Source organism: Aythya fuligula, chromosome 4, assembly GCF_009819795.1.
Source record: "Aythya fuligula isolate bAytFul2 chromosome 4, bAytFul2.pri, whole genome shotgun sequence".
NCBI classification, from domain to species: Eukaryota; Metazoa; Chordata; class Aves; order Anseriformes; family Anatidae; genus Aythya; species Aythya fuligula.
The window spans coordinates 51,870,340-51,893,770 of NC_045562.1; the positions used below are offsets into that span (position 1 = coordinate 51,870,340).

General features: G+C 35.7%; 1 protein-coding gene across 1 annotated transcript in view; it reads left to right on the forward strand.

Annotated features, from left to right (window-relative positions):
* The window catches only part of ATP8A1 (ATPase phospholipid transporting 8A1), a 111,786-nt gene that overhangs the window by 62,145 nt on the left and 26,210 nt on the right, over positions 1-23,431 (forward strand). The window contains exons 24-30 of the mRNA XM_032186790.1: positions 2,280-2,452; positions 7,446-7,629; positions 7,730-7,840; positions 13,257-13,331; positions 13,469-13,591; positions 16,019-16,097; positions 19,804-19,865. Of these exons, the coding sequence (XP_032042681.1) occupies positions 2,280-2,452; positions 7,446-7,629; positions 7,730-7,840; positions 13,257-13,331; positions 13,469-13,591; positions 16,019-16,097; positions 19,804-19,865 (807 nt within the window). The remainder of the gene's footprint in view (positions 1-2,279; positions 2,453-7,445; positions 7,630-7,729; positions 7,841-13,256; positions 13,332-13,468; positions 13,592-16,018; positions 16,098-19,803; positions 19,866-23,431) is intronic.

The window sequence follows — 23,431 nt, forward strand, 5'->3', positions numbered from 1 at the left end:
AAAAGGAACTAGCTCAATGCTGATCCTTCAGGGAGAGGCAGAGTCCCCTGTCCCTAAGACAGTTAACAGAACAAATGTATCCTCAATTTGGTCATTATTACAACCTTAGCGTGCAAAACACAGGAAATCAGAGTTAAAAAAAAAAAAAAGTTTGTTTACTTTTGTCCCAGATTCATGAACTGTCTCCAAAAATAAATAATAATAATAATAAAAAAAAAAAAAAAAAAAAGATCTCTTCTAACCCGAGAGATTTTTTTATATGAAGAAACAGCCTCATTTATGGAATTAAAAGAAAAATAAGTTCATCCACCCATTTTAGCATCCCTTAGGTGAATTAGAACTGGAATCACTTCCAGAAAACATTTAAATATTTCTATTTTTTTGCAACATTTGTTTTGAGACTCTGCTCCCAGGAACATCATCTTAGCTTCACAAACAAAATGTGGTTTCGGTAGTGAGTTCTTATATAAAAGAACACTGGAATTGGTTTTTGCACATTAACTTCATTTGCTGCTAAATGTCAGTATATTACTGTTAGTCATGGACAGAAAACAGTTTTATTCTTTTAATTGTGAGCTTCAAACTGAAACTAGAAAATAGTTTGATTACCCTTCAGTTTCACTGGGAAACACTTCATGGGAGTGGTGTAGAAGTAAATGAATGGATGTTTTGGTAATGCTTTTAATTGAAAGAACTGAATTTCAGCATAGATCTGACATAGAGCATAGAGCCCACAAAGGAATTTTACGGTTGGGGTAAGTGATTTGTATTGTTTGGAGGGGGCTGTTTTTTTTAACTTGTAGCATGCCAGGAGCTGCCTGACATCTCGTCTGTTTGTGATTATAAAACAAAAAATAAAAGCAATTTAAACAGGAGAGTTTATACTGCATGTATGATGGAGAAACAATAGATAAGAAGAATATGAAGGTACAGGCTATTGCATTGCTTAAGTGTTGTCAGAAGCTAAGCAAGCCATGAAGATAAAGAAAAATTGATACTTTTTTGTACATTGCAAGATTTCTTAATTTAAGAAGGCACTCCGCAAAACAGTTACAGAAGTTGTCCATTTTTAACACATGGTAATGTGTTACTAAAAAAAAAAAAAAAGTGTCACAGTGGCACCTCCTTTCCCTTGAAGTTTCTACAGAGGGGGAGACAGGGAACTTGAAGTGCAGAATTTCCCATTAGTCTTATCTTCTTTTAGATAAACCAATGAATCTTTAGAAGGCCAGTAGAAGCTAATTAGGCCAAGACCACAGACAGCAGCATGTCGAGATTATGGGAGTGAGTTGGGTGGGAAAGCAGTATCATGCAGAATGCTTGAGATTTGTAATTCTCCTTGATGTTTTCTTTTTAGATGGTTACACCAAATTCTATTTACATATGCCTGATATCACAGGAGTAGCACAATTGTTTGGTTGTTATGTTGTTGTCATAGGATGTGACAATTTGTCAGACTGAATTTTTTTATAAGCACAAATTTTCATTGTTCTTGAAGCATATGTTGTATCTCTATGAAGGCCATACATTGAAAAACATAAAACAAGCAACTTTATTTATTTTTTCTTCATGACAATCAATATAGAACTGTATTGTAACTATCTAGACCTACGCAAAGGCTAAATACAAAATACTGCTGTATGAATACAGATGAATACTGAATATAATCTGAAGTTCTTAGTACTGGCTCACAAAACAGAGACGTGAGCACGTATGAGTCAAACCTTCCTTTAGCAATTGAAAAAATGCGAAATATGACATGTAGTTGACACTGCCTTACCTTAAAACGTAAATTTAATCTAATGGGTAGAGCTTTTGGTTATAATGCATGTACTTGTATTGTGAACTATCTTTGAAATTTCTTTTACTTTTTTTCTATGTGTTTAGGACTGTTTTTTTTTGTGTTTGTGAACAGTTTTTTTTCTTGCAGTATCTGTGAGTTTTCCTTCCCATAGGTATAAAAAAAACGCATTTTAGTAATATCTTTTTGCAGTCATTTATGCAACTGTTATTGCCATTCAAAGAGCATTAAAGGTTCCACAGCAATTTAGATATTTCTGGCAGTGTGAGAGCAATCCTACATACCTTTTGTACTGTGGTTTCTAATGGCACGACTGTTGCAAATTTGCAAATTGTTTTTTAATGGATACCATCTATTTGATAGCATAATCAAAAGAAAATTTCCTCAAGTGTATGCCAGTATTTCTGATTGCTGAAGGAATTATTAGACCTACAAATAGTAGGAATTAAAAATAATCAACACATTTTTTGTGCAATAGGGAACAAGGGAGACGCTTAGCCATCATTGCAGTACTCTTGGAGATGCTTTAAGGAAGGAAAATGATTTTGCTCTCATCATTGACGGTAAATCCCTGAAATATGCTTTGACATTTGGAGTGAGACAGTATTTCCTGGATTTGGCTTTGTCATGCAAAGCTGTTATTTGTTGCAGGTAAGGTTTACATTATTCTTTCACTACAATATATTTATTGAAAAATAATAATTAAAAATCTGTTTCTGTGTCAGAGCAAATATCTACATCCAGGTCTTCTAACCATGGAATAAAAAAAAAAATGTAGTTGCTAACATTCTCAAATACAATCATTCAAGCAAAGTATTTCTGCAGTGAAGCCTGAAACAGGAGTATACCTGCCAAACCAAGTTACTGAGGTTGCATATATGCAGGAAAATCATGTTATCCATAAAGAATAGTCTCAGCAAGATTAAGACACTGATCTTAACCTTAAATTGTTACTGCAGTTAACTGCAGGTTTCAATACATCTGGTTTCTTTTGTAGAGTTTTCTCCATAGGCAAGATTTTATAACCCTGCCTTTTCTCTAAGCCACAGATTACACTGCACAGAAAGTGCACAAAAATGTTAAAGGTACTATGTTGAGTGATTTGTATTTCCTGAAGTTGATGGAAACACCTTTTTATTATTATCATTATTATTCCTGATTGTTTTGGAGTTCTTGTAATGCAATCAAGCATTTAATCTTTTCCTGTAAACATCTACTATTGGAGCTCTACGCTTACCTTAACAAGGGAAGTTTTTTGTGATTAAAGAGAAATATATACATTTTTCAAACATAAACAATATAAAAGCAGTTTGGCTTGCCTTTTAACATTCTTGTATTTATATTAAGGACTGTATAATTGATAGCTTGTGCGTTTTGGGACCTACTTGCATTTTTATGGCTTTAAACACAAAAACCACAAACATCTCCTGAGTAGTACATCACCTCTTCTACATTCAAATGACTGAACTAAAAGGGAAGTTGGGTGATTAGTAGCTAGATAAATACAAACTGCTCCTGTTGACTTTCAAAGAACTTGGCTTAGCCCAAGCGATTTATCTATCAGAAAGCAGAAGCGAGGACTTTTCTTTACAAGATCATTGGCAACACAGATAGGATATCTTTATTAGAAATGCAATAAAAAAAATCCAGAACTGTGGAAATAGATCATCGAGGGCATCGAGTGCACCCTCAGTAAGTTCGCAGATGACACCAAGTTAGGTGCATGCGTCGATCTGCTTATGGGTAGGAAAGCTCTGCAGGAGGATCTGGATAGGCTGCACCGATGGGCTGAGGTCAACTGCATGAAGTTCAACAAGGCCAAGTGCCGGGTCCTGCACCTGGGGCGCAATAACCCCAAGCAGAGCTACAGGCTGGGAGAGGAATGGTTGGAGAGCTGCCAGGCAGAGAAGGACCTGGGAGTGATGGTGGATAGTCGGCTGAATATGAGCCAGCAGTGTGCTCAGGTGGCCAAGAAGGCCAACGGCATCCTGGCTTGTATCAGGAACGGTGTGACCAGCAGGGCTAGGGAGGTGATCGTCCCCCTGTACTCAGCTCTGGTGAGGCCGCACCTCGAGTACTGTGTTCAGTTTTGGGCCCCTCGCTACAAGAAGGACATCGAGGTGCTTGAGCGGGTCCAGAGAAGGGCGACAAAGCTGGTGAGGGGTCTGCAGAACAAGTCCTACGAGGAGCGGCTGAGGGAGCTGGGCTTGTTCAGCCTGGAGAAGAGGAGGCTCAGGGGCGACCTTATCGCTCTTTATAGGTACCTCAAGGGAGGCTGTAGCGAGGTGGGGGTTGGCCTGTTCTCCCACGTGCCTGGTGACAGGACAAGGGGGAATGGGCTTAAGTTGAGCCAGGGGAGTTTTAGGTTAGATGTTAGGAAGAACTTCTTCACTGAAAGGGTTGTGAGGCATTGGAACAGGCTGCCCAGGGAAGTGGTGGAGTCACCATCCCTGGAGGTCTTTAAAAGACGTTTAGATGTAGAGCTTAGGGAAATGGTTTAGTGGGGACTGTTAGCGTTAGGTCAGAGGTTGGACTCGATGACCTTGAGGTCTCTTCCAACCTAGAAAATTCTGTGATTCTGTAGATGTTATTTTCATCAGTGTCTGAGGTAACTATTAGAAGGATTACCAGTTAATGCTCTCAGAACATTTTTCAATGTTTTAACCTCTGTAGTAGTATGGAAAAAGCTGTTGGGTATATTAAAACAGGAGCAGTAAATTCAGAAACAAAGTATTCAGGCTCATCTACAAGCCCAATATCCTGCTGTTTCTCAATATAAAAGTGCCGTAAATGTGAGTTCTTAGAGTTCATGTACTTCTGAAAGTTTTAGAGATGTCTGTGTATTTGTTACATGCAGTTCCATTTTGTTTTATGTAGGGTACTCTGATAATAATTGCTTTAGAAAAAGAATCTATGGAAAAGGAAGTCTGGATTTTGTACAAGAACAAAGTAATTCTTGGAATTCAGCATCATTTCTTCCAAAATTCAGATCTTCCTTCAATAAATTAAGCTTCTTGCCTATTATCTACCTATTTATTATCTATCTAAAGGAAGAGGCCTGGAGTGCATAAAAGTAAAAACTGTTGTAAATACACCTTAGTAGGCTGTCTTTTGATTAATAAGTAAGTAGAAGGTGCTTGTGTTCAGGTACAGAGTTTAATGATATTCATTAAAATAAAACATTCATCTCAAAATTGCTGTGTTCAAAGTAGAGCTATTTTTCTGCCTTGCAAAAGGAAAAGTAAATGGGTTTGTAGCATCCAAATAGATACCTGGATCATATGATCTTCCTATCCTTTCTGTCAAGTAGTGTGTTCTGTTTGTGATTTTTAGTGTTGTTTTTTTTTTGTGTGTGTGTGTTTTTTTATTATTATTTTTATTTTTAAGCCTTAGCTTTGTAGTCAAGCTCCAAGATTCAAGCACTTCTTCAAACTAAGGTCTTACACTGATCACAGTTTATCCTGTGTATAAACATGCTTGTCATGGCAATGAGGGAAAGTTGGAGTCTTGTGCTTGTTTTGTTGTTTCCAGTTTTGCTCATTATAACACATAACAAGCAGTAGATGGGTGTAGAACTGCTATTTCAACACTGTTCCTTTTTCTTCTTTCCTCGATTTGAAACTACCTTTTGTGCTGTTTGAAGAGACATTATTGTTGTTTTTATTGAACTGTGAAACCATTGTAGGGTGTTTTGTACGTATTGTTGCCTTTTATTGCTAACTTTTCTGTGATAAAACAACAAAAGGAAGGTTTCTGTTCTAGTAGCATTTTCCTTACCACTTCTGTATTTCCATAATACATTTAGATCATCTGGTTTCAATGCATGTCTAGGTATATGCTCTGACATATTTTGTGGTTGTTTAAAAATTGGCTGCAGGTTTCAAACTAAAATATTTGCTTGTAGCACTCACTGTTCCAGTATGTGCGTTTTTAATATCACATTTCAGAAAAATCAAAATTCTATCTTTTTTTTTTTATTAATGCTCCATCTTCCATAAATAAAATTGCCTCTCCTTGTTTCTGAGCATGAAAACAAAAAACATTTTAAGTTTTAAAAAAACATTTAAAAATACTGATTTTTAAATGTTAAATGTTAAAAAACATTTTAAGTTAATATAAATCACTTAAATATGGCATTCTGACTAAACGAAAGCATAGGCCTCTTTTCTATCCATGTAAAAGCACTGAAAATTTTAAGCAGTCGGTTTTAAAAGTACAAATTACATCACTTTCTTTGAAGTTTTCAGACTGTGTTCACTTGTTCAGAGGCATTTATTACCAATGAATTCTTAATAAGAGTAGCCATAACACAGATGAAGCTGACAAATACTCAGTAGACATTTCACTTCAAAAAACTGCGTATGTTATTAATTCCAAGCAGATGTTTGGCTTAAAGACTTAGACAAACTAAACTCCAACTCTGTATTGGCTTCTAACTAATGTGTGCAACAAGAATGTTGAATTGATTATTCTGTAGTAAAAAATGTACAGCTAAGAGTAAACAAATTGAACAGAAGGTATTTTTTATTGGTTTCATAAATTCAGGTGTATCCAGTGAACACTTTTGCTTTCACCTGGCAATGAAAGTGCCATCCTCCAGCTGCCTCTATAATGTTTTCTGAAAGGGAAATAAGCCACTGTTCCTGGAAAGCTGAAAAGATTAAAAAGTTCTCAGTTAAAGAATCTTCTGCAGAAGCTGGCTAGGGCTGGTCTTGAGACTCATCAGCAGTGTTCAAATAAAATTTAAAAAAATCTTAGAAATACCTCTTGATATGGTTAGACCATGAAAATTCTTTTGAAGGATTGTTGTCCAGAAGCTTTCATCCCAAGCTCACCACAAGGTTGTACTCATCCCAAGTACCCTTCTCAAAAATCTAATAGCATGTGTTACATAAGCTGATGAATAAAGTAACTAAATAGCTACCTTCTATACAGAGTCTGTATTATTTTTCACTTGTTTTATTTTATTTTTTTACAATTAAATTTTATGAAACCTCTTTCTGACTTACTGCACTTAAAGATTAAGAAATTTTACTTAATTAGCATAGAATAGGAATTGGGTTTCTTTTCAGCTGATGGGGCATCACCCACATTGATCTTTGAGGAGGTGTTCTCTGGTACATGGAGAGGAGAACTAGAATTACTACAAGGACATTACTGAAACTCAATGGGAATTAGAATACTGTATGTGAGCAAAGGCAAGCATAGATACACTTGTCATTTGTTCCTGTTTATTCTGACATCTCTTTCTTAAAAATCTTATTGTTTATTTATAAAATAAATATTCTAACAGAGGGAAATAAAAAGCATAAAAGTTAAATATGAAACAATCTACAGTTATGCAAAGTTAATACTGTTAGTGGCAGTGTTGGGGTTTCTTCCAGTACTGCATTTTAGGGGCCCATTGCTGTTTGATTTGTGTATCTCTAGTCCTATTAATAGCTTGCTTCCACAAATCCAAGATTTCTGTGAATTTTTTAGGAAATGTGCTTTTAGCATATAGCCTAAAGGCCAACAACAAGATGATGTCGCTGATTGCAATGTTAGTTAACCTGTTTTTATTGCCTTTTTGAGAAATATGTATGTTTAGCAAGTGCATTCATTTGAAAGTTCTGTGTTATTTTTTTCCCCTGTTATACTTCAGGGTATCTCCACTTCAAAAATCTGAAGTTGTAGAAATGGTCAAAAAACAAGTTAAGGTAGTAACTCTAGCAATTGGTGATGGAGCAAATGATGTTAGTATGATACAAACAGCACATGTTGGTGTTGGTATTAGTGGAAATGAAGGTCTACAGGCTGCTAATTCTTCAGACTACTCAATTGCTCAGGTAAGTCATTACACTGTAAAATACTACAATAAAGTTTAATATTGGATAAATATCAGTCTATACGTGTTCTAAATGTATGTTTGTTTCCCATTTTTTGCAGTTCAAGTATTTGAAGAACTTGTTGTTGGTTCATGGTGCCTGGAATTATAACAGAGTAGCTAAATGCATCTTGTATTGTTTCTACAAGAACATAGTCCTTTATATTATCGAGGTAATTTTACAGTAAAGTAAATTTTACTTTATAAAATTAAAATCTTATTTTGAGCTTCTGGTTATTCTATATGATTTTTAAGAAGCATTTAAATGTCAGTAAACACTAATACTGAATCTTCAATAAACCGATGAATATTAGAATTATTTTTTTTATTTTAAAAAATCCCAGCAGTAGTCTTATTACTAAGTACTAAATATCTAGTATTAGTACTGAATATTTGTACTGCAACATACTTATTAAAATTCTGTGCCTTTCACATCATTTCAGTACCTAAGTAGCCTTAAATTTACCAGGAGGTTTGTACTCTTAAGCTCTTTATAGAGCAGGTGTCATTAACTGTCTAAATTGCAAACTGAAGACCTTTTTCAGGTCACTGTTGAACTTCACGATGCTGTTCAGAACAATCCTTAGGGTTCTTATATGCATGCTTAATTACACAGAGGCATACTTTTTACTTGTTGTTGTGGTAACCATGCCTCTTTAGACTCCATTTTGTGAATTGAATACTTTACTTAAGGTAGCTGGCCTAGTTTTCTCACCTGAGATTTTAAGCAGAATGGGATCTTGTGAAAAATCCTGTAGTACGAGAGGACTGTACTGTGATAAACATATGCCTATTGGTTTGTATAGTTAAGACAGCATGTACAGCTGTAGTTTTCATGACCACATTGCAACCTTACAATTTTCAATATACCATTTAACAGTTTTATTAAAATGTTTTTCCCCCTTCATTTACTGTTCTTCTTTCAACAGTCTCTTCCTTTCTTCTTCCTTGCTTTCTTATAACCAAATATGTCTAATAACAATATTTATGTTTGATTGAAAGTTTAAATTAACAATGATGCTATGGGTTAAAAATGCAAAAATATTTCTGTTAGACACGATCTAAACATTAGGTTAATACTTTTGATTTTGATATTTATGCAGGTGATCTTATACTGTTGCAATATCTGAAAATACTTAAAACTTGGTATTTTATTATGCTTATAATAAATATATTCTGGGTAAGTGTAACCAAAAAGTATGCATTTTTCTTAACATGTTTTTAAATTTTTCTAAGTTTCCCTTTCTTCTTTATCATGTTATTAATGTAAATAAATTTCAATGCAAGTAGCAACAAGTTTATAGACTCTTTAGAAAAACTTACAAATATCTAATTAAATGATCTTACTTCTAAAAGTAAGCAGTAGCTCTTATATCAATATTTATTTTTTTCAAATTGTTCAACTTTTTAGTCAAAGCACTATTAATGTATATTTTGCGTTTATAGAAAAAGTTATTAAACTGGGCTTTAGAAAATATTCCTTATTTTTCTTAATTTGTCTAAATGTCATTGTCACCCGCAAACATTTATATCTTATTTAAGTTATAAATTTAAATATCTCACCACTTGTATTCTTTCTGATAAACTTAAATGCAAGGTACAGGCATCACAGAGTAAAAATACAAAATACTAGAAAAAGTAATCTCTACTTGCTGAACAGATGGAAAGGCAAAGAGATCATTTTAATGTGGATTATGACCCTTTATATATAATGCATACAAACATTTTATCATATACTCCTTTTCTGGAAGACGAGAAGACTTCTACTTCAATTCCTACGTACCCAACATTTGTCAGTTCAAAATCTTTCACAGATGTTAATAGCTCATGTCAATACTGTGAGTGAATGGGCAGAAATTCATCATTGAATGTCTCTGGAAGGGACAACTGCCAGTCTTGAATCTCTCTTTTCAGTTTTTTGTACAGATCAGGCGTGGGAGCAGAGAGCTCAATGAGTATTTGTAAGCTGCTGCTTAATATGCAGAAATGCTACATCAGGAAAACGTCTGTGAAGCTTTTGTGACCACGCCTCTTCTGTCTTGAAATTTAGAAAATAGTACTATGAAAGACATGTCTGGAAGTTTTTGTTTGTTTAAGGTTTCTTTTTGTCAGCTAACAATAATTCATAATATCTACCTTTACTTAATATATGTGTTATATATTTAAACATCTGCACAGTACTAATCAAAGGAGTAATATAATAGATTCCATGTAGTCTAAAATACAACCTTTTTCCTAAGCAATTATGGGGTGATATGAACTGAGCGCCATTAGTTTCTTGGTTTAGAAAATGCTAAGGGTCTGAAGTAGTACTTCATGCGCACTGATTAGTGTTTATCAACATTTAAACTCCTATTGATAAGAAATTAGAAGTGGTCAGTAATAACTTTCCTTCCACTCCCTTACAACTCAATAGATATTTAAATATGTACCTTATCTTTAGTATGGAAGTAGTCCACATAACATCAGAAGTTATATACTGAATGCAGAAGTTATATATGCATGCAGCCTGTAGTGTTTGTGCCCACTTTCATGTATTACATGCATTGAAAACTTAGCAATGTAAAGACCTGCATTGAGGTCCATCTCATTTTGCATATGCTGCAAAGCTAAGTCTTTCCTATCCAAAGAAGGTCTGTACCATTGAACTACAAAATGATCTGAACCTCTACTTCTTCCCAACATACAGTCTAAATTGCTTCTCAGACACACATCTCCTTTCCTTCTGTTATAGTGGTGCTTGATTAGTAATTTGATATGCCCTAAGTATCTGCATCTGCCCCCAAATTACCATGATGTACAATATGTCATAAAAACTCATATTTTTCTGATACAGCTGCCTTCATTCTCCATCATAATCAGGATGAAATACACTTGTCCATAATTAAATTTCCAACTGGGAACCAAGGAACTGTTTTTTGTCACTATTAATACTGTACTCATCTCTGTAGAGTTTGTTTGCCATGTAAGGTTAAGGGTGTCATTTGCTAGGGTCAAAGGTTCAGAAGTTAGAGTAAGTATCTGACTTACTTTCCTCCCCTCTTGCATTTTGAGATGAGGGCTGTAGTTACCCTTGCTCCTACTTCCCCTTAACCTCTACCCTCTATGGAGCTGCTAATTATTTTGGAGCAGAAGTAAATCCATGTTTCTTCTTAGATATTAAAAATACTCACTCTTATAGTAGCCTATCTGGTATTCCACTAAATAGTAGGGTTTCTACTAGAGGGCACTAATCGATTTTTAGCTACATTTGAAGGGTTCACTGCCCATTTTGTTGACAGATTCAACATGAACTTTAGAACCCAAACTTCATTTCTTCCTGGACTGTATCTGGAATTCTGACCAAGAGTTGTGCCAGTTCATTACACTGAAAGTTTTAACTGAAATGCCTGTAACTTATGTGCTTTCTTTGGAAGAAAGTAAATGCTAAGCTTTCAGGAAGCTAATGTTATTCGTTACAGGATTTCTTTACAAGTCTACAGTAAAACTGCAGTTTTCAGAGTTCTAATAGCTTGAAAATTTTAATTTAAATTATGTACAAAATAAAACTGAAAGCAACAGGGTATTTGAGGAATGAAGTGCTATATAACATTTCAAAGAGCCTTGTTAGCAACTTAATATATGGCATTTTGTGGTAAATTAAAATACTTGTATTTCTTTAAAACTGTCACTTAGCATCACTTACATTTAATAGTAGAGAGTATGTGGAATAGATTCACTATATGTATTTAGGCATAGCGAAATCACAACAGAAAGTTCATGGTGGTTTTTTTCTTTGTTTTTGTTTTACAGATACTCCTTGGTTATGACAGCTCAAATATATGTCTACTTGTTTTAGTTTATTTTATTTCTAGTGTTGTACTTCTGTTAAACTGAAATTACCAGCAAAGAGGCATATATGTTTATGCCTGGTTACTGAGTCATGTGTTCTTTTTTAATACAGTCCTTTTCCATCACTCTAAACCCTTTCAAATTAAGAATCTTAAAAAGGAGTAAATCATGTAATGGTGTCTGTCCTTTATTCCCCTCTCAAGAGCCATCTTCCTATCGGGAGTAAAATAATGTAGGAACTACTTGTAATCAGAAGGTTGAAAAGAGAGAAGGCAATTGAGGAACACAACTTGTATCCAACAGTAGTGATGAGGTTCTGGATTAGATTCACACTTTTAGCTTAATGTAAAATATCAAAAAACTTCTGCTGATGTTTAGTAAGGAACACTCATTCCCTCCTACTCAACTGCTGAGAAAATGCTGCTAGTAAATGTCTTCTACATTTACCACAGTGGAATCATAACTCCTGTTTCAAAAATCCAAAATCAAAATACACGGGGTTTAATAAAAATCTGATTCATCAACTGCTATAAAGCAATTCTGTAAAATAATATTGTTTTTTCCATGAATACACTGTAACATAATAAAGAAGAATGCTTGTTGCAACAAAAGTTACTTAGCATTAAGACTTCTAAAACTTAACTGTATTTTATATCTTTGTATTGTAGGCTCTAATGATTGTAATTTTGTACAATGCCATGTTCCAATAATTGGACATAAATATATATACTTTTTATTGGTTATACAAACAGCAGTTTTAACTGGATTATTATTCTCCTTTTTAGTGCTAATAGTTGCTAACTTCCATTCTTTTTCTATCTCAAAGTATTTACAAAAATGTTCAGACATTCCTCCGTGTGATAAGAGAATATGAGTTTGTTCATAGGATCTGGTTATCTGGATGCCAGCCTGTGTACATATTGATAAACAGTTAATTTGTAGTAATTCATACTTTCATAATGAAGTCGATTGAAATGTGCAGTGTAGCACAGTCTCTGCACAGTGACATGCTTCTTCTCCACTGTCATTGAACTAATATAAACGTGAAGTAAGAAGTATAAGAAGGCAGTCATGCTGTATGCTGGTGCTGAAAAACATGAGAAAGTGTGTCAGCATTCTTTTCAAATTAAATTTTTTATTCATTAACCAAAAAGTGATAAAACTTATAAAACAGAAGAGATTTCCAACTGCTTCTACAATATTCTGTAACTGAGTCAGTGCTTGTTACATTTTAGTTGATTTAGTGCTCTGGTAAAGCCTCATGATCTCATGAGTTGCTTCTGTGAAAAAGGAGTATTGGTAATAGTTTTCATTTCCAAACTACAGCTTGCTAAGAATTCTGTAAGTTAGGAGGTTTGTTAATGATTAGAAGATGAGTGCTTCTGTAGGTGTTTCCTCTCTTTTATTTCCTCTGTGTTTCTCAGAACTCATTAAGACTTATAATACAATACAAATGCAGTGAGCTAAATTACTGTTAACTGCTTAAAGTATAGAAATTTCCATCTGAAAATAGCTACCTCCCTGAAATGTTTTCATATTTAGAAATTTAGAATTGCTCACATACTGGACTAGATTGTCATCATTTGTTCTGAAAGCAAGTCATTTTTGTACTACTTTTTTTCATATAGGTTTAAACCAAAACATTCTCAGCTGTGTTGTAAATGTGTTCTAGAAATACCCCTTTTTGTGAAGCTCAAGAAAAATCTTCTTATCAGACCTTGTAAGACATTTGAGTAATACAATTCTCCTCTTTTTCAGATCTGGTTTGCTTTTGTCAATGGCTTTTCTGGACAAATTCTTTTTGAAAGATGGTGTATAGGTCTTTACAATGTGGTAAGATAATTTTTGTGTTTTCATTTTGGACCATAATTATGAAAGTTTCTTGAGTAAGCAACTACCAAGCAATCCTTAAGCAAGTCCTCACCTCTCAAGTTTTATATGTTTGTTTGTTTTTTTAATCTATGTTCTAGATGTTTACAGCAATGCCACCACTAACTCTTGGAATATTTGAGAGATCCTGCCGGAAAGAAAACATGCTGAAATATCCCGAGTTATATAAGACTTCCCAAAATGCACTGGACTTTAATACCAAGGTAGATAAAAAAAAATCAAATGTAATTAAAGCAGAAGTTAATGGCAATTCAGTATAATTATCTGTTTTATTTCGCACAGTTTAAAAATTGAGAGGATTTTTATTGCTACTGTTTCCAGATGTATACTTGTCTATAAATAATACAAATTGTATTTATCCAATTTTAGAAAGAGACAGCAAGCATTTTTTTCAGCTCTGATTTTTTTTTCCTCTACTGGCAATAAAGCTGTCTTCTACAGGCAGAAGTGATTAGACCTCTCTGTCATTGGTGTGTATGTATTTGTACTGTTATATGGAAATGGATTGCTGAAGCCTGTGGAGAAGTGTTGCAGAGGACAATAAAAACTGTCATTAGATTTGTAGAGGGAGGGACTCCGTACTATTCTTTGTCAATTTGGAGTTGTGATTTTACGGTTTAATTTTGAGATTTGGAAAAAAAACTTGGGGCAGTTAAAATGCATCACCGTGGATCAAAAGAAATCAGGCCACTTTTGGTGGAAAATGGTCAACATTCATCTTGGATGTGAAATTGGACAAGAATGTAGGGGTTATATATAAAATATGCATAGTTTCTCTAGACTTTTCCATAAATAATCTGTATTAAAAGAATTAAACTTTTTCCGGAATCTGCAATTTCATGAATACTGTGATGTTTGTATGAGCTCATTCTAATTTGATTTAATTTGATTTTTCTACATATAATTAGGACATCCGAAGTAATGTCATTATATAATGTACCTGGGAGACATTTTTAGTTTTTCACTGAATTAGCTATGCCTATAAGCGATGATTTGTAGTAGATGTGGAGAGCTGATGCAGCGTTCTGAGATTCATGTCTGTGCCAAACGTATTATGAAATTGGAGAGAATTATTTATCTAAACTATCCCCACTCACAGAAGCATGTTAGATTCTTCTTCTTCCTCGCTTCCTCTTTCCTTTCTCCCACAAAACCAAACCTGAAAATTGTAAGGAAACCAGGGAATAGTTTCTGTCACTTCACAGTGACTTAAGACTTTTACAAATATAAGACTTTTCACGGTCCATTGCTAAAGCCACTTCTGTGTTGTGATAGTTTAAATACAATAATGTATGTCATGAGATACAGTTGTTGGATTTTCTGTTTTTAAATTATAACTCTAATACAATTTTTATTATTGCACAGATGTATTGTTGGCTTCATTGGAAATTCTGAGGCTGTTCCCATACAATGCTCATTAGGAGTAAATGTCTACAAAATTCCCAGCTATATAAGTTGAATAGTTGGTGTTAAAGATTTGGAAACATGACTGCCTTGAATGTTGATGCAGATGTTTGTTATGGTAAAAGGGATCAAAGGTTATGAGGTCATGACAGAGGTTAAAGGATTAGCATGTGACAATAAGAGTTGGTCAGGAAAATGGAAAAGTAGAACTAATTTTTCTTGCATCCACCTGTGCTTTCTGTCAAATAAAAACTTCTGGTAATGACATAGCAAGAGGGAGAGACAAAGGTTAATGAGTAGCACAAGTTCAAATGTGCAAAATGTTGGAGTGTAAATTGGATCATTCAGCCTAGTGTAGTTGTATAGTCTAACAAAGGGCTGAGATGTTGTGGAAAATGTTGTGAGGCAGGCAACGTAATTTCAATTGTTTGAACACCTTAATTCATAATACACATTAGTTAGTTACAACAAAGTCTATGACTGTCAAATGCATTGCTAATGAAAAAACGATTGCTATCCTGAAGGACACAGGTTACATATTTTTGATTGAGTCTTTTTATATCTTTGTACGATATATATTGTAGAAAGCATCAGTAGATTGTTTCTGCTTAAACTTAATACAGTTCTTTTTGAAAGATCTTTTTATAAAACATAAAATATGCTTGAAAGTGAAATTCAAATTATTTGGCAAACACATTAAAGGGAATTCAATATGATGAAGCTATGCACTTCAAGAATGGAGCTTGTAAGGAGAAATCCTAGGAAGATATAATTATTTGTCCTTTTCTGATTTCTTTGCATGTGGAAATATGTAGACAGGTAGACACAGAACTTGGGGTTATTGTTCTGTTATTTCTTATTACACAAGATGTAAATTATAAAAACTGAAGTAATTTTAGTTCCCTAATTAGAATGCAGCAATAGTTCCAGTTGTCTGGTTTAGCTTATTTTTTCTGATAGTATTCCCATATGCATACATTTTAATTTCCCTTCTGATTTGAAATTAAAAGGAGGAGATAATACACACTTTTTTTCAAAACATAAAAAATAAACAAATGACCCATGAAGAGCTAAGAGGCAGAAAGTGCCTGTCAGTTATATTACTTCACAGTGGTGGCCTGACAGAAACACATTTTGTGAATCTAACACACAGATAAAAAGAAAGGTCAGGGTTCACAGAGCTAGTTTATTGCAAATGGTTCTCATGGATTTCTCTTTTCCCTTAGGTTTTCTGGGTTCATTGTTTAAATGGCCTCTTCCACTCATTCATTCTATTTTGGTTTCCACTAAAAGCCCTCCAGCATGGTAAGTGTTATGAAAAAATAAAAATATAAATCTTCAAAGGTACTACATTTCTAAATACCTTTTTTCTTAGTAATGCTTTATTAATACTAACAGTTTTGTATGGTCAAGTGTAAAGATACCATTTCTAGAACTCAAGCAGATGCGGTCTATTTAAAATGTTTTACTTAAAATAAGTTTAAAAGTAGGAGTAATGTTACGTACATGTAATCATGTACATAAAACTATATGAATATGTTTGAAGTAAATTGAAACAATATGGAGAAAATTGTTTTAATTATGTTATTGTTATGTTATTTAATTATGTAAGAGGTTGGACTCTTCCAACCTAGACAATTCTGAGATTCTGTGATTTTTATGTCATAATCAGTGTTAAGTACTTAAAAAATCATAAAATACTACAGTCCTTTGCATTGTCTCTTTTTCTAAGCCTTTATTGCCTATATAAACCATCTCTCCTGTTACTTCAGGGGCATAACAACCCATTAGTTAACATCTGTATCAGTAGGATTGTGACAGGTGCAAGGGGGACGTCTTTGATGTCTCGGTGCTGTCACTCAGCTGCCATACATGCACCTGAAATGCAGAAGGAAATGGGACGGTTGGGAGATATACCATATTTGTTAGAGCTGACTGAAAGCACTCTTTCCAGTTTCTGGGAATACTTGTCTGTATGGGAGCTCCAATAGGGGTGGGCTGGTTTTGCTTCCACACTGTAGAAAAATTCCAATTTAAATAATAACAATAGTGTGTATGCAGCAACCTTTCTGTACATCTAGTAGTTGTCTCAGTTTCCCTGATAACCACCAGGCAGTCTGCTCTGGTACAGGTGACAGAAATGTTTTCATGGACATCTTGGAACTGTAGGAATGGTATTAGGAACTGTAGGGACTGTATGTGGTTGACCTTAAAGAGTGAGACAGTCACAGCTGCTTATGCCCAAAAATGTTAAAGGAAAAACTTCTTTCAGTATTCTATAATGACTTCTGATAGGTACCAGAAAGTAGGTAGCAGCCTGTTTTCTCTACAAAGGCATTTGGATGCATGTTCAGTGGCAGCGGATTGCCATGAAGAGGGTCATAGACAGCCCAGGAAAAAGAAGGTCCCAAAATGTTAATTCATACGCTAAAACCACAGCCTCAAATCCAAACTACAATCCAAATTCAAAGCTGTAGCCAACCCACATTAGAGATTGATGCATTACATAATGCAGAAATGTTTCAGTGTATGCAGTGATGCAGAATGGAGTTGATATGTGAACAGCAAAGCTGAGATATTTGGATAAGGCTGTGGGGTTCCTGAGAGAGCATTCCCATGCAGGCCCCTCAGGCTTGCAGCCCATGACCTGCTGACAGTCAACAACTGGCCCTCCTAAAGTCTGAAAAAAATGCCTTGCCTTCCTCTTCCCTTCCTAGGGAAGGGCTGGGTGAGCAAGAGGAGCAGAAATGAGACCTTGGATTGTGTACATGGTGTGTGCTGTAAGTGTACAACCTGGAACCAACTGGTGCATGAGTTCTGCATGGCAGAGAGAGGAATGCAGGGTAGAAGCTGCTGATAGTCATCAGAAACAGAACTGTGTATATAAAGAAGAAAGAAAGAATACTGTTAGTTCTCAAAGGAAGAGTTTGCAAGCACCAGAGATTCACCAGAGAAAGGGATTACTGCCAACAGTTATTAGCTTCTACCTTTTTTTAGTGAAGAGGCAGTGCAGGACAATTCTGAGAGAAAAGGAAGGAGTAATGGAGGAAGAATGGGAAATAGCACAGCTTTGTGTGTTAAGAGTGCATGAGTGCTGAGCTCTAGCAGTCCCACCTATGGAAACAGACTTAGCTGCCTGCCTATTTCTCTGCTTTATTTCATTCTGCTCTTTACTGCTAGGTATATATTGCTAAGCAACAGAGGATAAATTTGAGCAGATATTGTTAGAACATTGAAAATCTAGAAGATCATGAAAATCCTCCAGAGCTCACAGCCTTTTCCTTCGAGTGTTTTCTTCTGTTTACTCTTTAGAGACAAGAAGGATAGGGACAAGTGAGACTAAGTGGAAAATTTGTAAGAATTGTTTGTCATGATTTGTTCCATTGGACCTAGGCATTGGACACTACACAAAACTAGAGTCTTTGCACTCCATGTAGTGTCAGCTGGATATAAAAAGCAACAAAGACATAAATCTTCACAGAAAATTCTGATGCAATTTTGTCAACATAGCAGTAAATGGTAGAAGCAAAATTTATACATACAAGTACCCCCTCTAACTGCTGTAATATTAGCCATGTTCTCAGTCTTGTTTTCAGGCTTCCAGAACTCTTTTTGTTCCTTGTGGTGTGCAGGTCTATACAAAGAGAGGTGTTAAATAGGTAAAATGCCAGGAAGGCAATGAGTACCACCAGAGTTGAGTTTATTTTAATTTATTCTTCAATAAATTGGAGAACTTTCTTTTGTGGTAAACTAGCATCACAGAAATGCTATTAGAAAGGAGCTTTCTTCATCCATAACTAAAGTAAATTTCATTTCAAGCATCTGCTAAGATGGTATCAAGGCTGACATAATACACAACACAAATACGAAAACACACTTAATTAGCAACCTTTAATACACCATATGCTAGGTTAGGATGGTGGGGAAAAATAAATGTTTTCAGCTATAGATCACTTTTATCAGCTTGCCGCCTTCCTCTGGCCTATCCAATCCAGTGATTTAAAAAACAAACAAACAAACAAACAAAAATAGAAAAAAAAAAAAACCAACATTTTATTCCTCTTTTGCACGAAGCAGATGTATTAAAAACATCCCTCCTTTTTCTCTCTCAGCATTATCACAACATTTGTTCCTTCCTGCATAAAGAGTATTTGTTATATTTTTATATGATGGAAGTAAAAAAGCAATATGATTAAAAAAAAAAAAGCAATAGCCATTAATAATAAAGTAAAAAGCAATAGTGATTAGGACCTCTACAGCAGAGAAAATGTTCTGGTTTGCTTGCAGTATAGGAGCAATCTTGAGTGCTAAAAGCATTTCTGAACTGAACACACAAGTTTAGCAAGACCAATACTTTTAAATGAGAAAGTGGAATTCCCAGTAGATAGTTTAGTAATATAGTGTCCCATATCTATTAGGAACTGTCACTGAACTGAGATCAGAACAGCTCATGCTCTTATCAGTCATCATAAGTTCTGTTTGAAGCTTAAAGGTAGATTTTGAAAATGTTCCAAACAACAAGCACCTCAAAAATTAAAACCAAATATATATTTTGTTTTAGTCTTAATTTCAGAAATCCTGATTTGCAGAAAGAGCAAAGATAAGTTTCTATACCAAAATATCCAGAACCAGTGAAAATCCAATTCTTTAAATTTTCTGTTTACTCATATGGTACAAAGTACACTGTTGCATTTCATACCTTTCTGAAGGTAAAATACTGTATCTCTAAACTTAAAATTCACTCAAATTATTACTGGGTATGATATCACTCATACTGGTATATTATGTTATGAAAAGCTCCCATTTCTAGGGTAATTCCAGAAATCACCGAAAGTTTTAAAGTACTAAAAATTGTAAAACTTGTATATCTCCTTCTGTTTACTACAGTTCAAAGTGACATCCTCTGCTATTACCTCATGGAAGCTGCTGCTGCCTCTTTTGTATCAAAAATAAGAGTTCATATATATTTAATGCTGTTGTGGATACCTAAGTGTCTGTTTCATTTTCCCAGGTACTGTATTTGGCAATGGGAAAACTTCAGATTATCTGCTTTTGGGAAACACTGTTTATACTGTAAGTATTGCTACAGTTATACAATGCTCTATCAGCTGACTACCTTTATTGGCTCCATCTTTAACTCTTACTGAGATGTTTTGTTGTGTTTGTGATGTTTTGTTTTGTTTTTGTAATTCTCTCTATGGAAGACTTGAATCACTGTAGTACCTTAAGAATAAGAAATAATACTTGGGTGACTTTTTGAAAAACCTTGAAGTGTCTTTTGCATTCTAATTCCGGATTCCAAAACAGAGTAGCTTAATAAAATAAAGATGCAGAGCATGCATCTGTCTGTTACTGGAAACTGTCTATTTTTGAAATAGCAGGAACTGTAATTCCCCAATTAATACGTTGCTTAATTTAAGGTAAGTTTCCTCATTGGAGAAATCCTGGGTTACTGGATGTGGAGCTGGTTTGCGGACTTAAGAAGATGCAGTTCTGTATTTCCTCTGTTGTTAATAATAGGAACTTGAAAGAAAGGTATAGCTGCATGGAAATAAACTAGGGCATAGGATCTTTCTTTCAAGGCAACCAAAGTACCAAAGTTAATTACACTTGACTCACACCTAACAGCAATCCTCTTTTACACTTGTACTTATTAGTCATTATTGCTTTTTCTTTTAATCTTTATATATCATTGAATAAATTGGTGAAGCTAAATACCTGTTTCTCAGTTATTAGATATCAGTCTTAACCAACAGGTGAGGGTTTTCCATAAACTCTCTGAGAAGCAGAATTAAACTTGTGCTCACTCTCCTCTGTTCTTCAAAGTTGAACGTAATTAATTTTTCACAGAATTGCAGACTGGTTATGATTGGCAGGGACGTCTGGAGGGTATCTGGTCCAACCCATCTGCTCAAGCAGGGACACCCACAACAGGGTGCCCAGGACCATGTCCAGGTGGCTTTTGAACATCTCCAAGAAGGAAACTCCACAGCCTCTCTGGGAAGCCTGTGCCAGGGCTCTTCACCCTCCCAGTAAAGAAGTGCTTCCTGATGTTTAGACAAAACATCCTGTGCTCCAGTTTGTGCCCATTGCCTCTTATCCTGTCACTGGGCACCACTGAAAATGACCTGGCTTCATCTTCTTTGCACTCTCCCTTCAGGGTTTTATACACATTGATAAGGTCCCCCCACTCTTCTGAACCTCCGTTTCTCCAGCCTGAACAGCCCCAGCTCTCTCAGCCTCTTCTCCTAGGAGAGGCGCTCCAGTCCTTTGGACATCTTGGTGGCCCTCCATGGACTTTTTTTCCATATGTCCAGGTCTCTCTTACACTGAGTGGGCCAGAACTGAACATAGTACTCCAGGTGCAGCCTTATCAATGCTGAGTAGAGAAGGATCACCTCTCTTGAACTGTTGTCAATACTTTGTGTAATACATCCAAGAGTACCGTCATCCTTCTTAGCAAGGGCACATGCAATCCTGTTCCTTTTACTTCCATGTGAGAACATAAAGAAAATAACCAGAGCCCAATCTGTGTATTTCCTACTGGTGTGGCAGTTAAAATGTTTCTTCTGCCAGGCTGTACAAGGACTTTAAACTGTTTCAGGCCACACTGAAGAATTCTTTGTTAACACATTCTGCTAGAAGTTCACCCACTCTATATTTTTCCTGTCCCAAAAGGCAAGCACAGCACATTTTGTCAGCAGTAGTCATGTTTGATCATGTAGTCTATCATATGATGAACTGATCTCCATTAGGGATGGATTGAATATCCCATGTGTTTCCTGTGCAAGTCTTATTTTATTAAGATGTAAGGTCACAGTCATTGTCATAGCTCAGTCCAGACAGTTGTAGCTCAACTGATGTAAATCACCTATTTGTATTATGATCTTGTAACACCAGAGAGTTTACAAGTCAGTCATTTATGTATTTGTCTGCCACTGCTTTCTCCAATATTGGGAAATACTTCAAAAGAGTATCTACCAGAACAACCTATTATTCAAAGTGAAATGTTTTTTTCTTGGGGAGAGAGATTCTCTGCACCAGGTTTGGACCCTATGGATGTTTCATTGTTTACTTTACCTACAAGCTGCAACCTGGCTCAGTTCAGCCAGTTTATTTTGTGAGTTTTACGTATGTATATATGACTTGCATAATTACACCTATCCTAGGACCTGAGCCAAGTTTTCTGACAGCCGGCATCCACTTTCACCCTTAAAGCATCCTTTATAGTGGCCGTCATATGTAGTGGATTAACACTGTACACTTGTTGTTAAACCCAATTACTCAACATAGCGCTGCAACCACAGTTGAAGTTATGTCCTGAAATGATCTCAGAAATTTATCCTAACTAGTAATTCTGCTGTTTTTCCTTCTGAAAGCAAGGCTTGGCACCAGGAGAAAACAAGTTCCATATGCTGTACGGAGAGTTTAGTGGATTACACTAGATGCTATGGAACTGAACGTTCAAAAAGTGCTGTTATTTGGACTGTTGCCCATCAACTAATGGCTGAGTCTTGAAATCTTAGGGTAGTGGAGAACATCTGAGTGTCATCTGTGATGTCGGGTGACTCATAAACAGTAAAGCTTTCTTTTTCAGATTTACAGTAACATTTCCACTGCCTTGGAAATCAGTTAACTTCCAATAGTTTCAATATAGTAACATGGAGCTGCACAGTACTCTTTGTCAAGCTGTATCCATAAATGCTGAATCAGAGATCACAACTGGCAGTGCAATTCTTCTGTCACTTTCTATAACTGGTTTTCAACATAGATGTCCTGGTTTCAGTTAGAACAGAATTAATTTTCTTCCTAGTAGCTGGTGGAATGCTGTGTTTTGGCTTAGGATGAGAAGAGTGCTGATAACACCCCGATGTTTTAATTGTTGCAGAGCAGTGCTTATACCAAGCCAAGGACATCTCAGCCTTTCGCTCTGTCCTGCCAACAGGCAGGCTGGGGGTGCAGTAAGAGCTGGGAGGGGACAGACCCAGGACAGGTGACCCAAACTAGCCAAAGGGGTATTCCATACCATATGGGGTCATGCTAAACAATATATAGGGGTGGCTAGCCGGGGGAGGGGGCTGGACTGCTCAGGGTTAGGCTGGGCATCGGTCAGCGGGTGGTGAGCAATTGCATTGTGCATCACTTGTTTGTACATATTGTTATTAGTAGTACTATTATCATCATTGTATTATTATTATTATTATTTTCCTGTCTTATTAAACTGTCTTTATCTCAACTCACGGGCTTCACTTCCCATTTCTCTCCCCCGTCCCAGAGAGGGAGGGGGGAGGGTGAGCAAACGGCTGCGTGGTGTTTAGCTGCCGGCCGGGTTAAACCATGACAGTCTTTTTGGCGCCCAACGTGGGGCTCGAAACGTTGAGATAACGGCAGATCTGACCAGAGTGTGTTAAACTAAAATTGGTGTAAGTATTAGACCTGCTTAATAGTCACTTGTCATAATGCTGATTGCTTTAATCTCAACTCTGCGGCGCCTGTTTTCCAAATTGAGTATTATAGTACATTATTTTCCGTATTTGCTCTCTGTCATGTTGTTTATCCTCTCCGGGCCCTGGTTTCAGATCATTATGGTACTGTGTGTTGTAGCAATGGCTTATGAGACGATGAGATATCTGGTCATG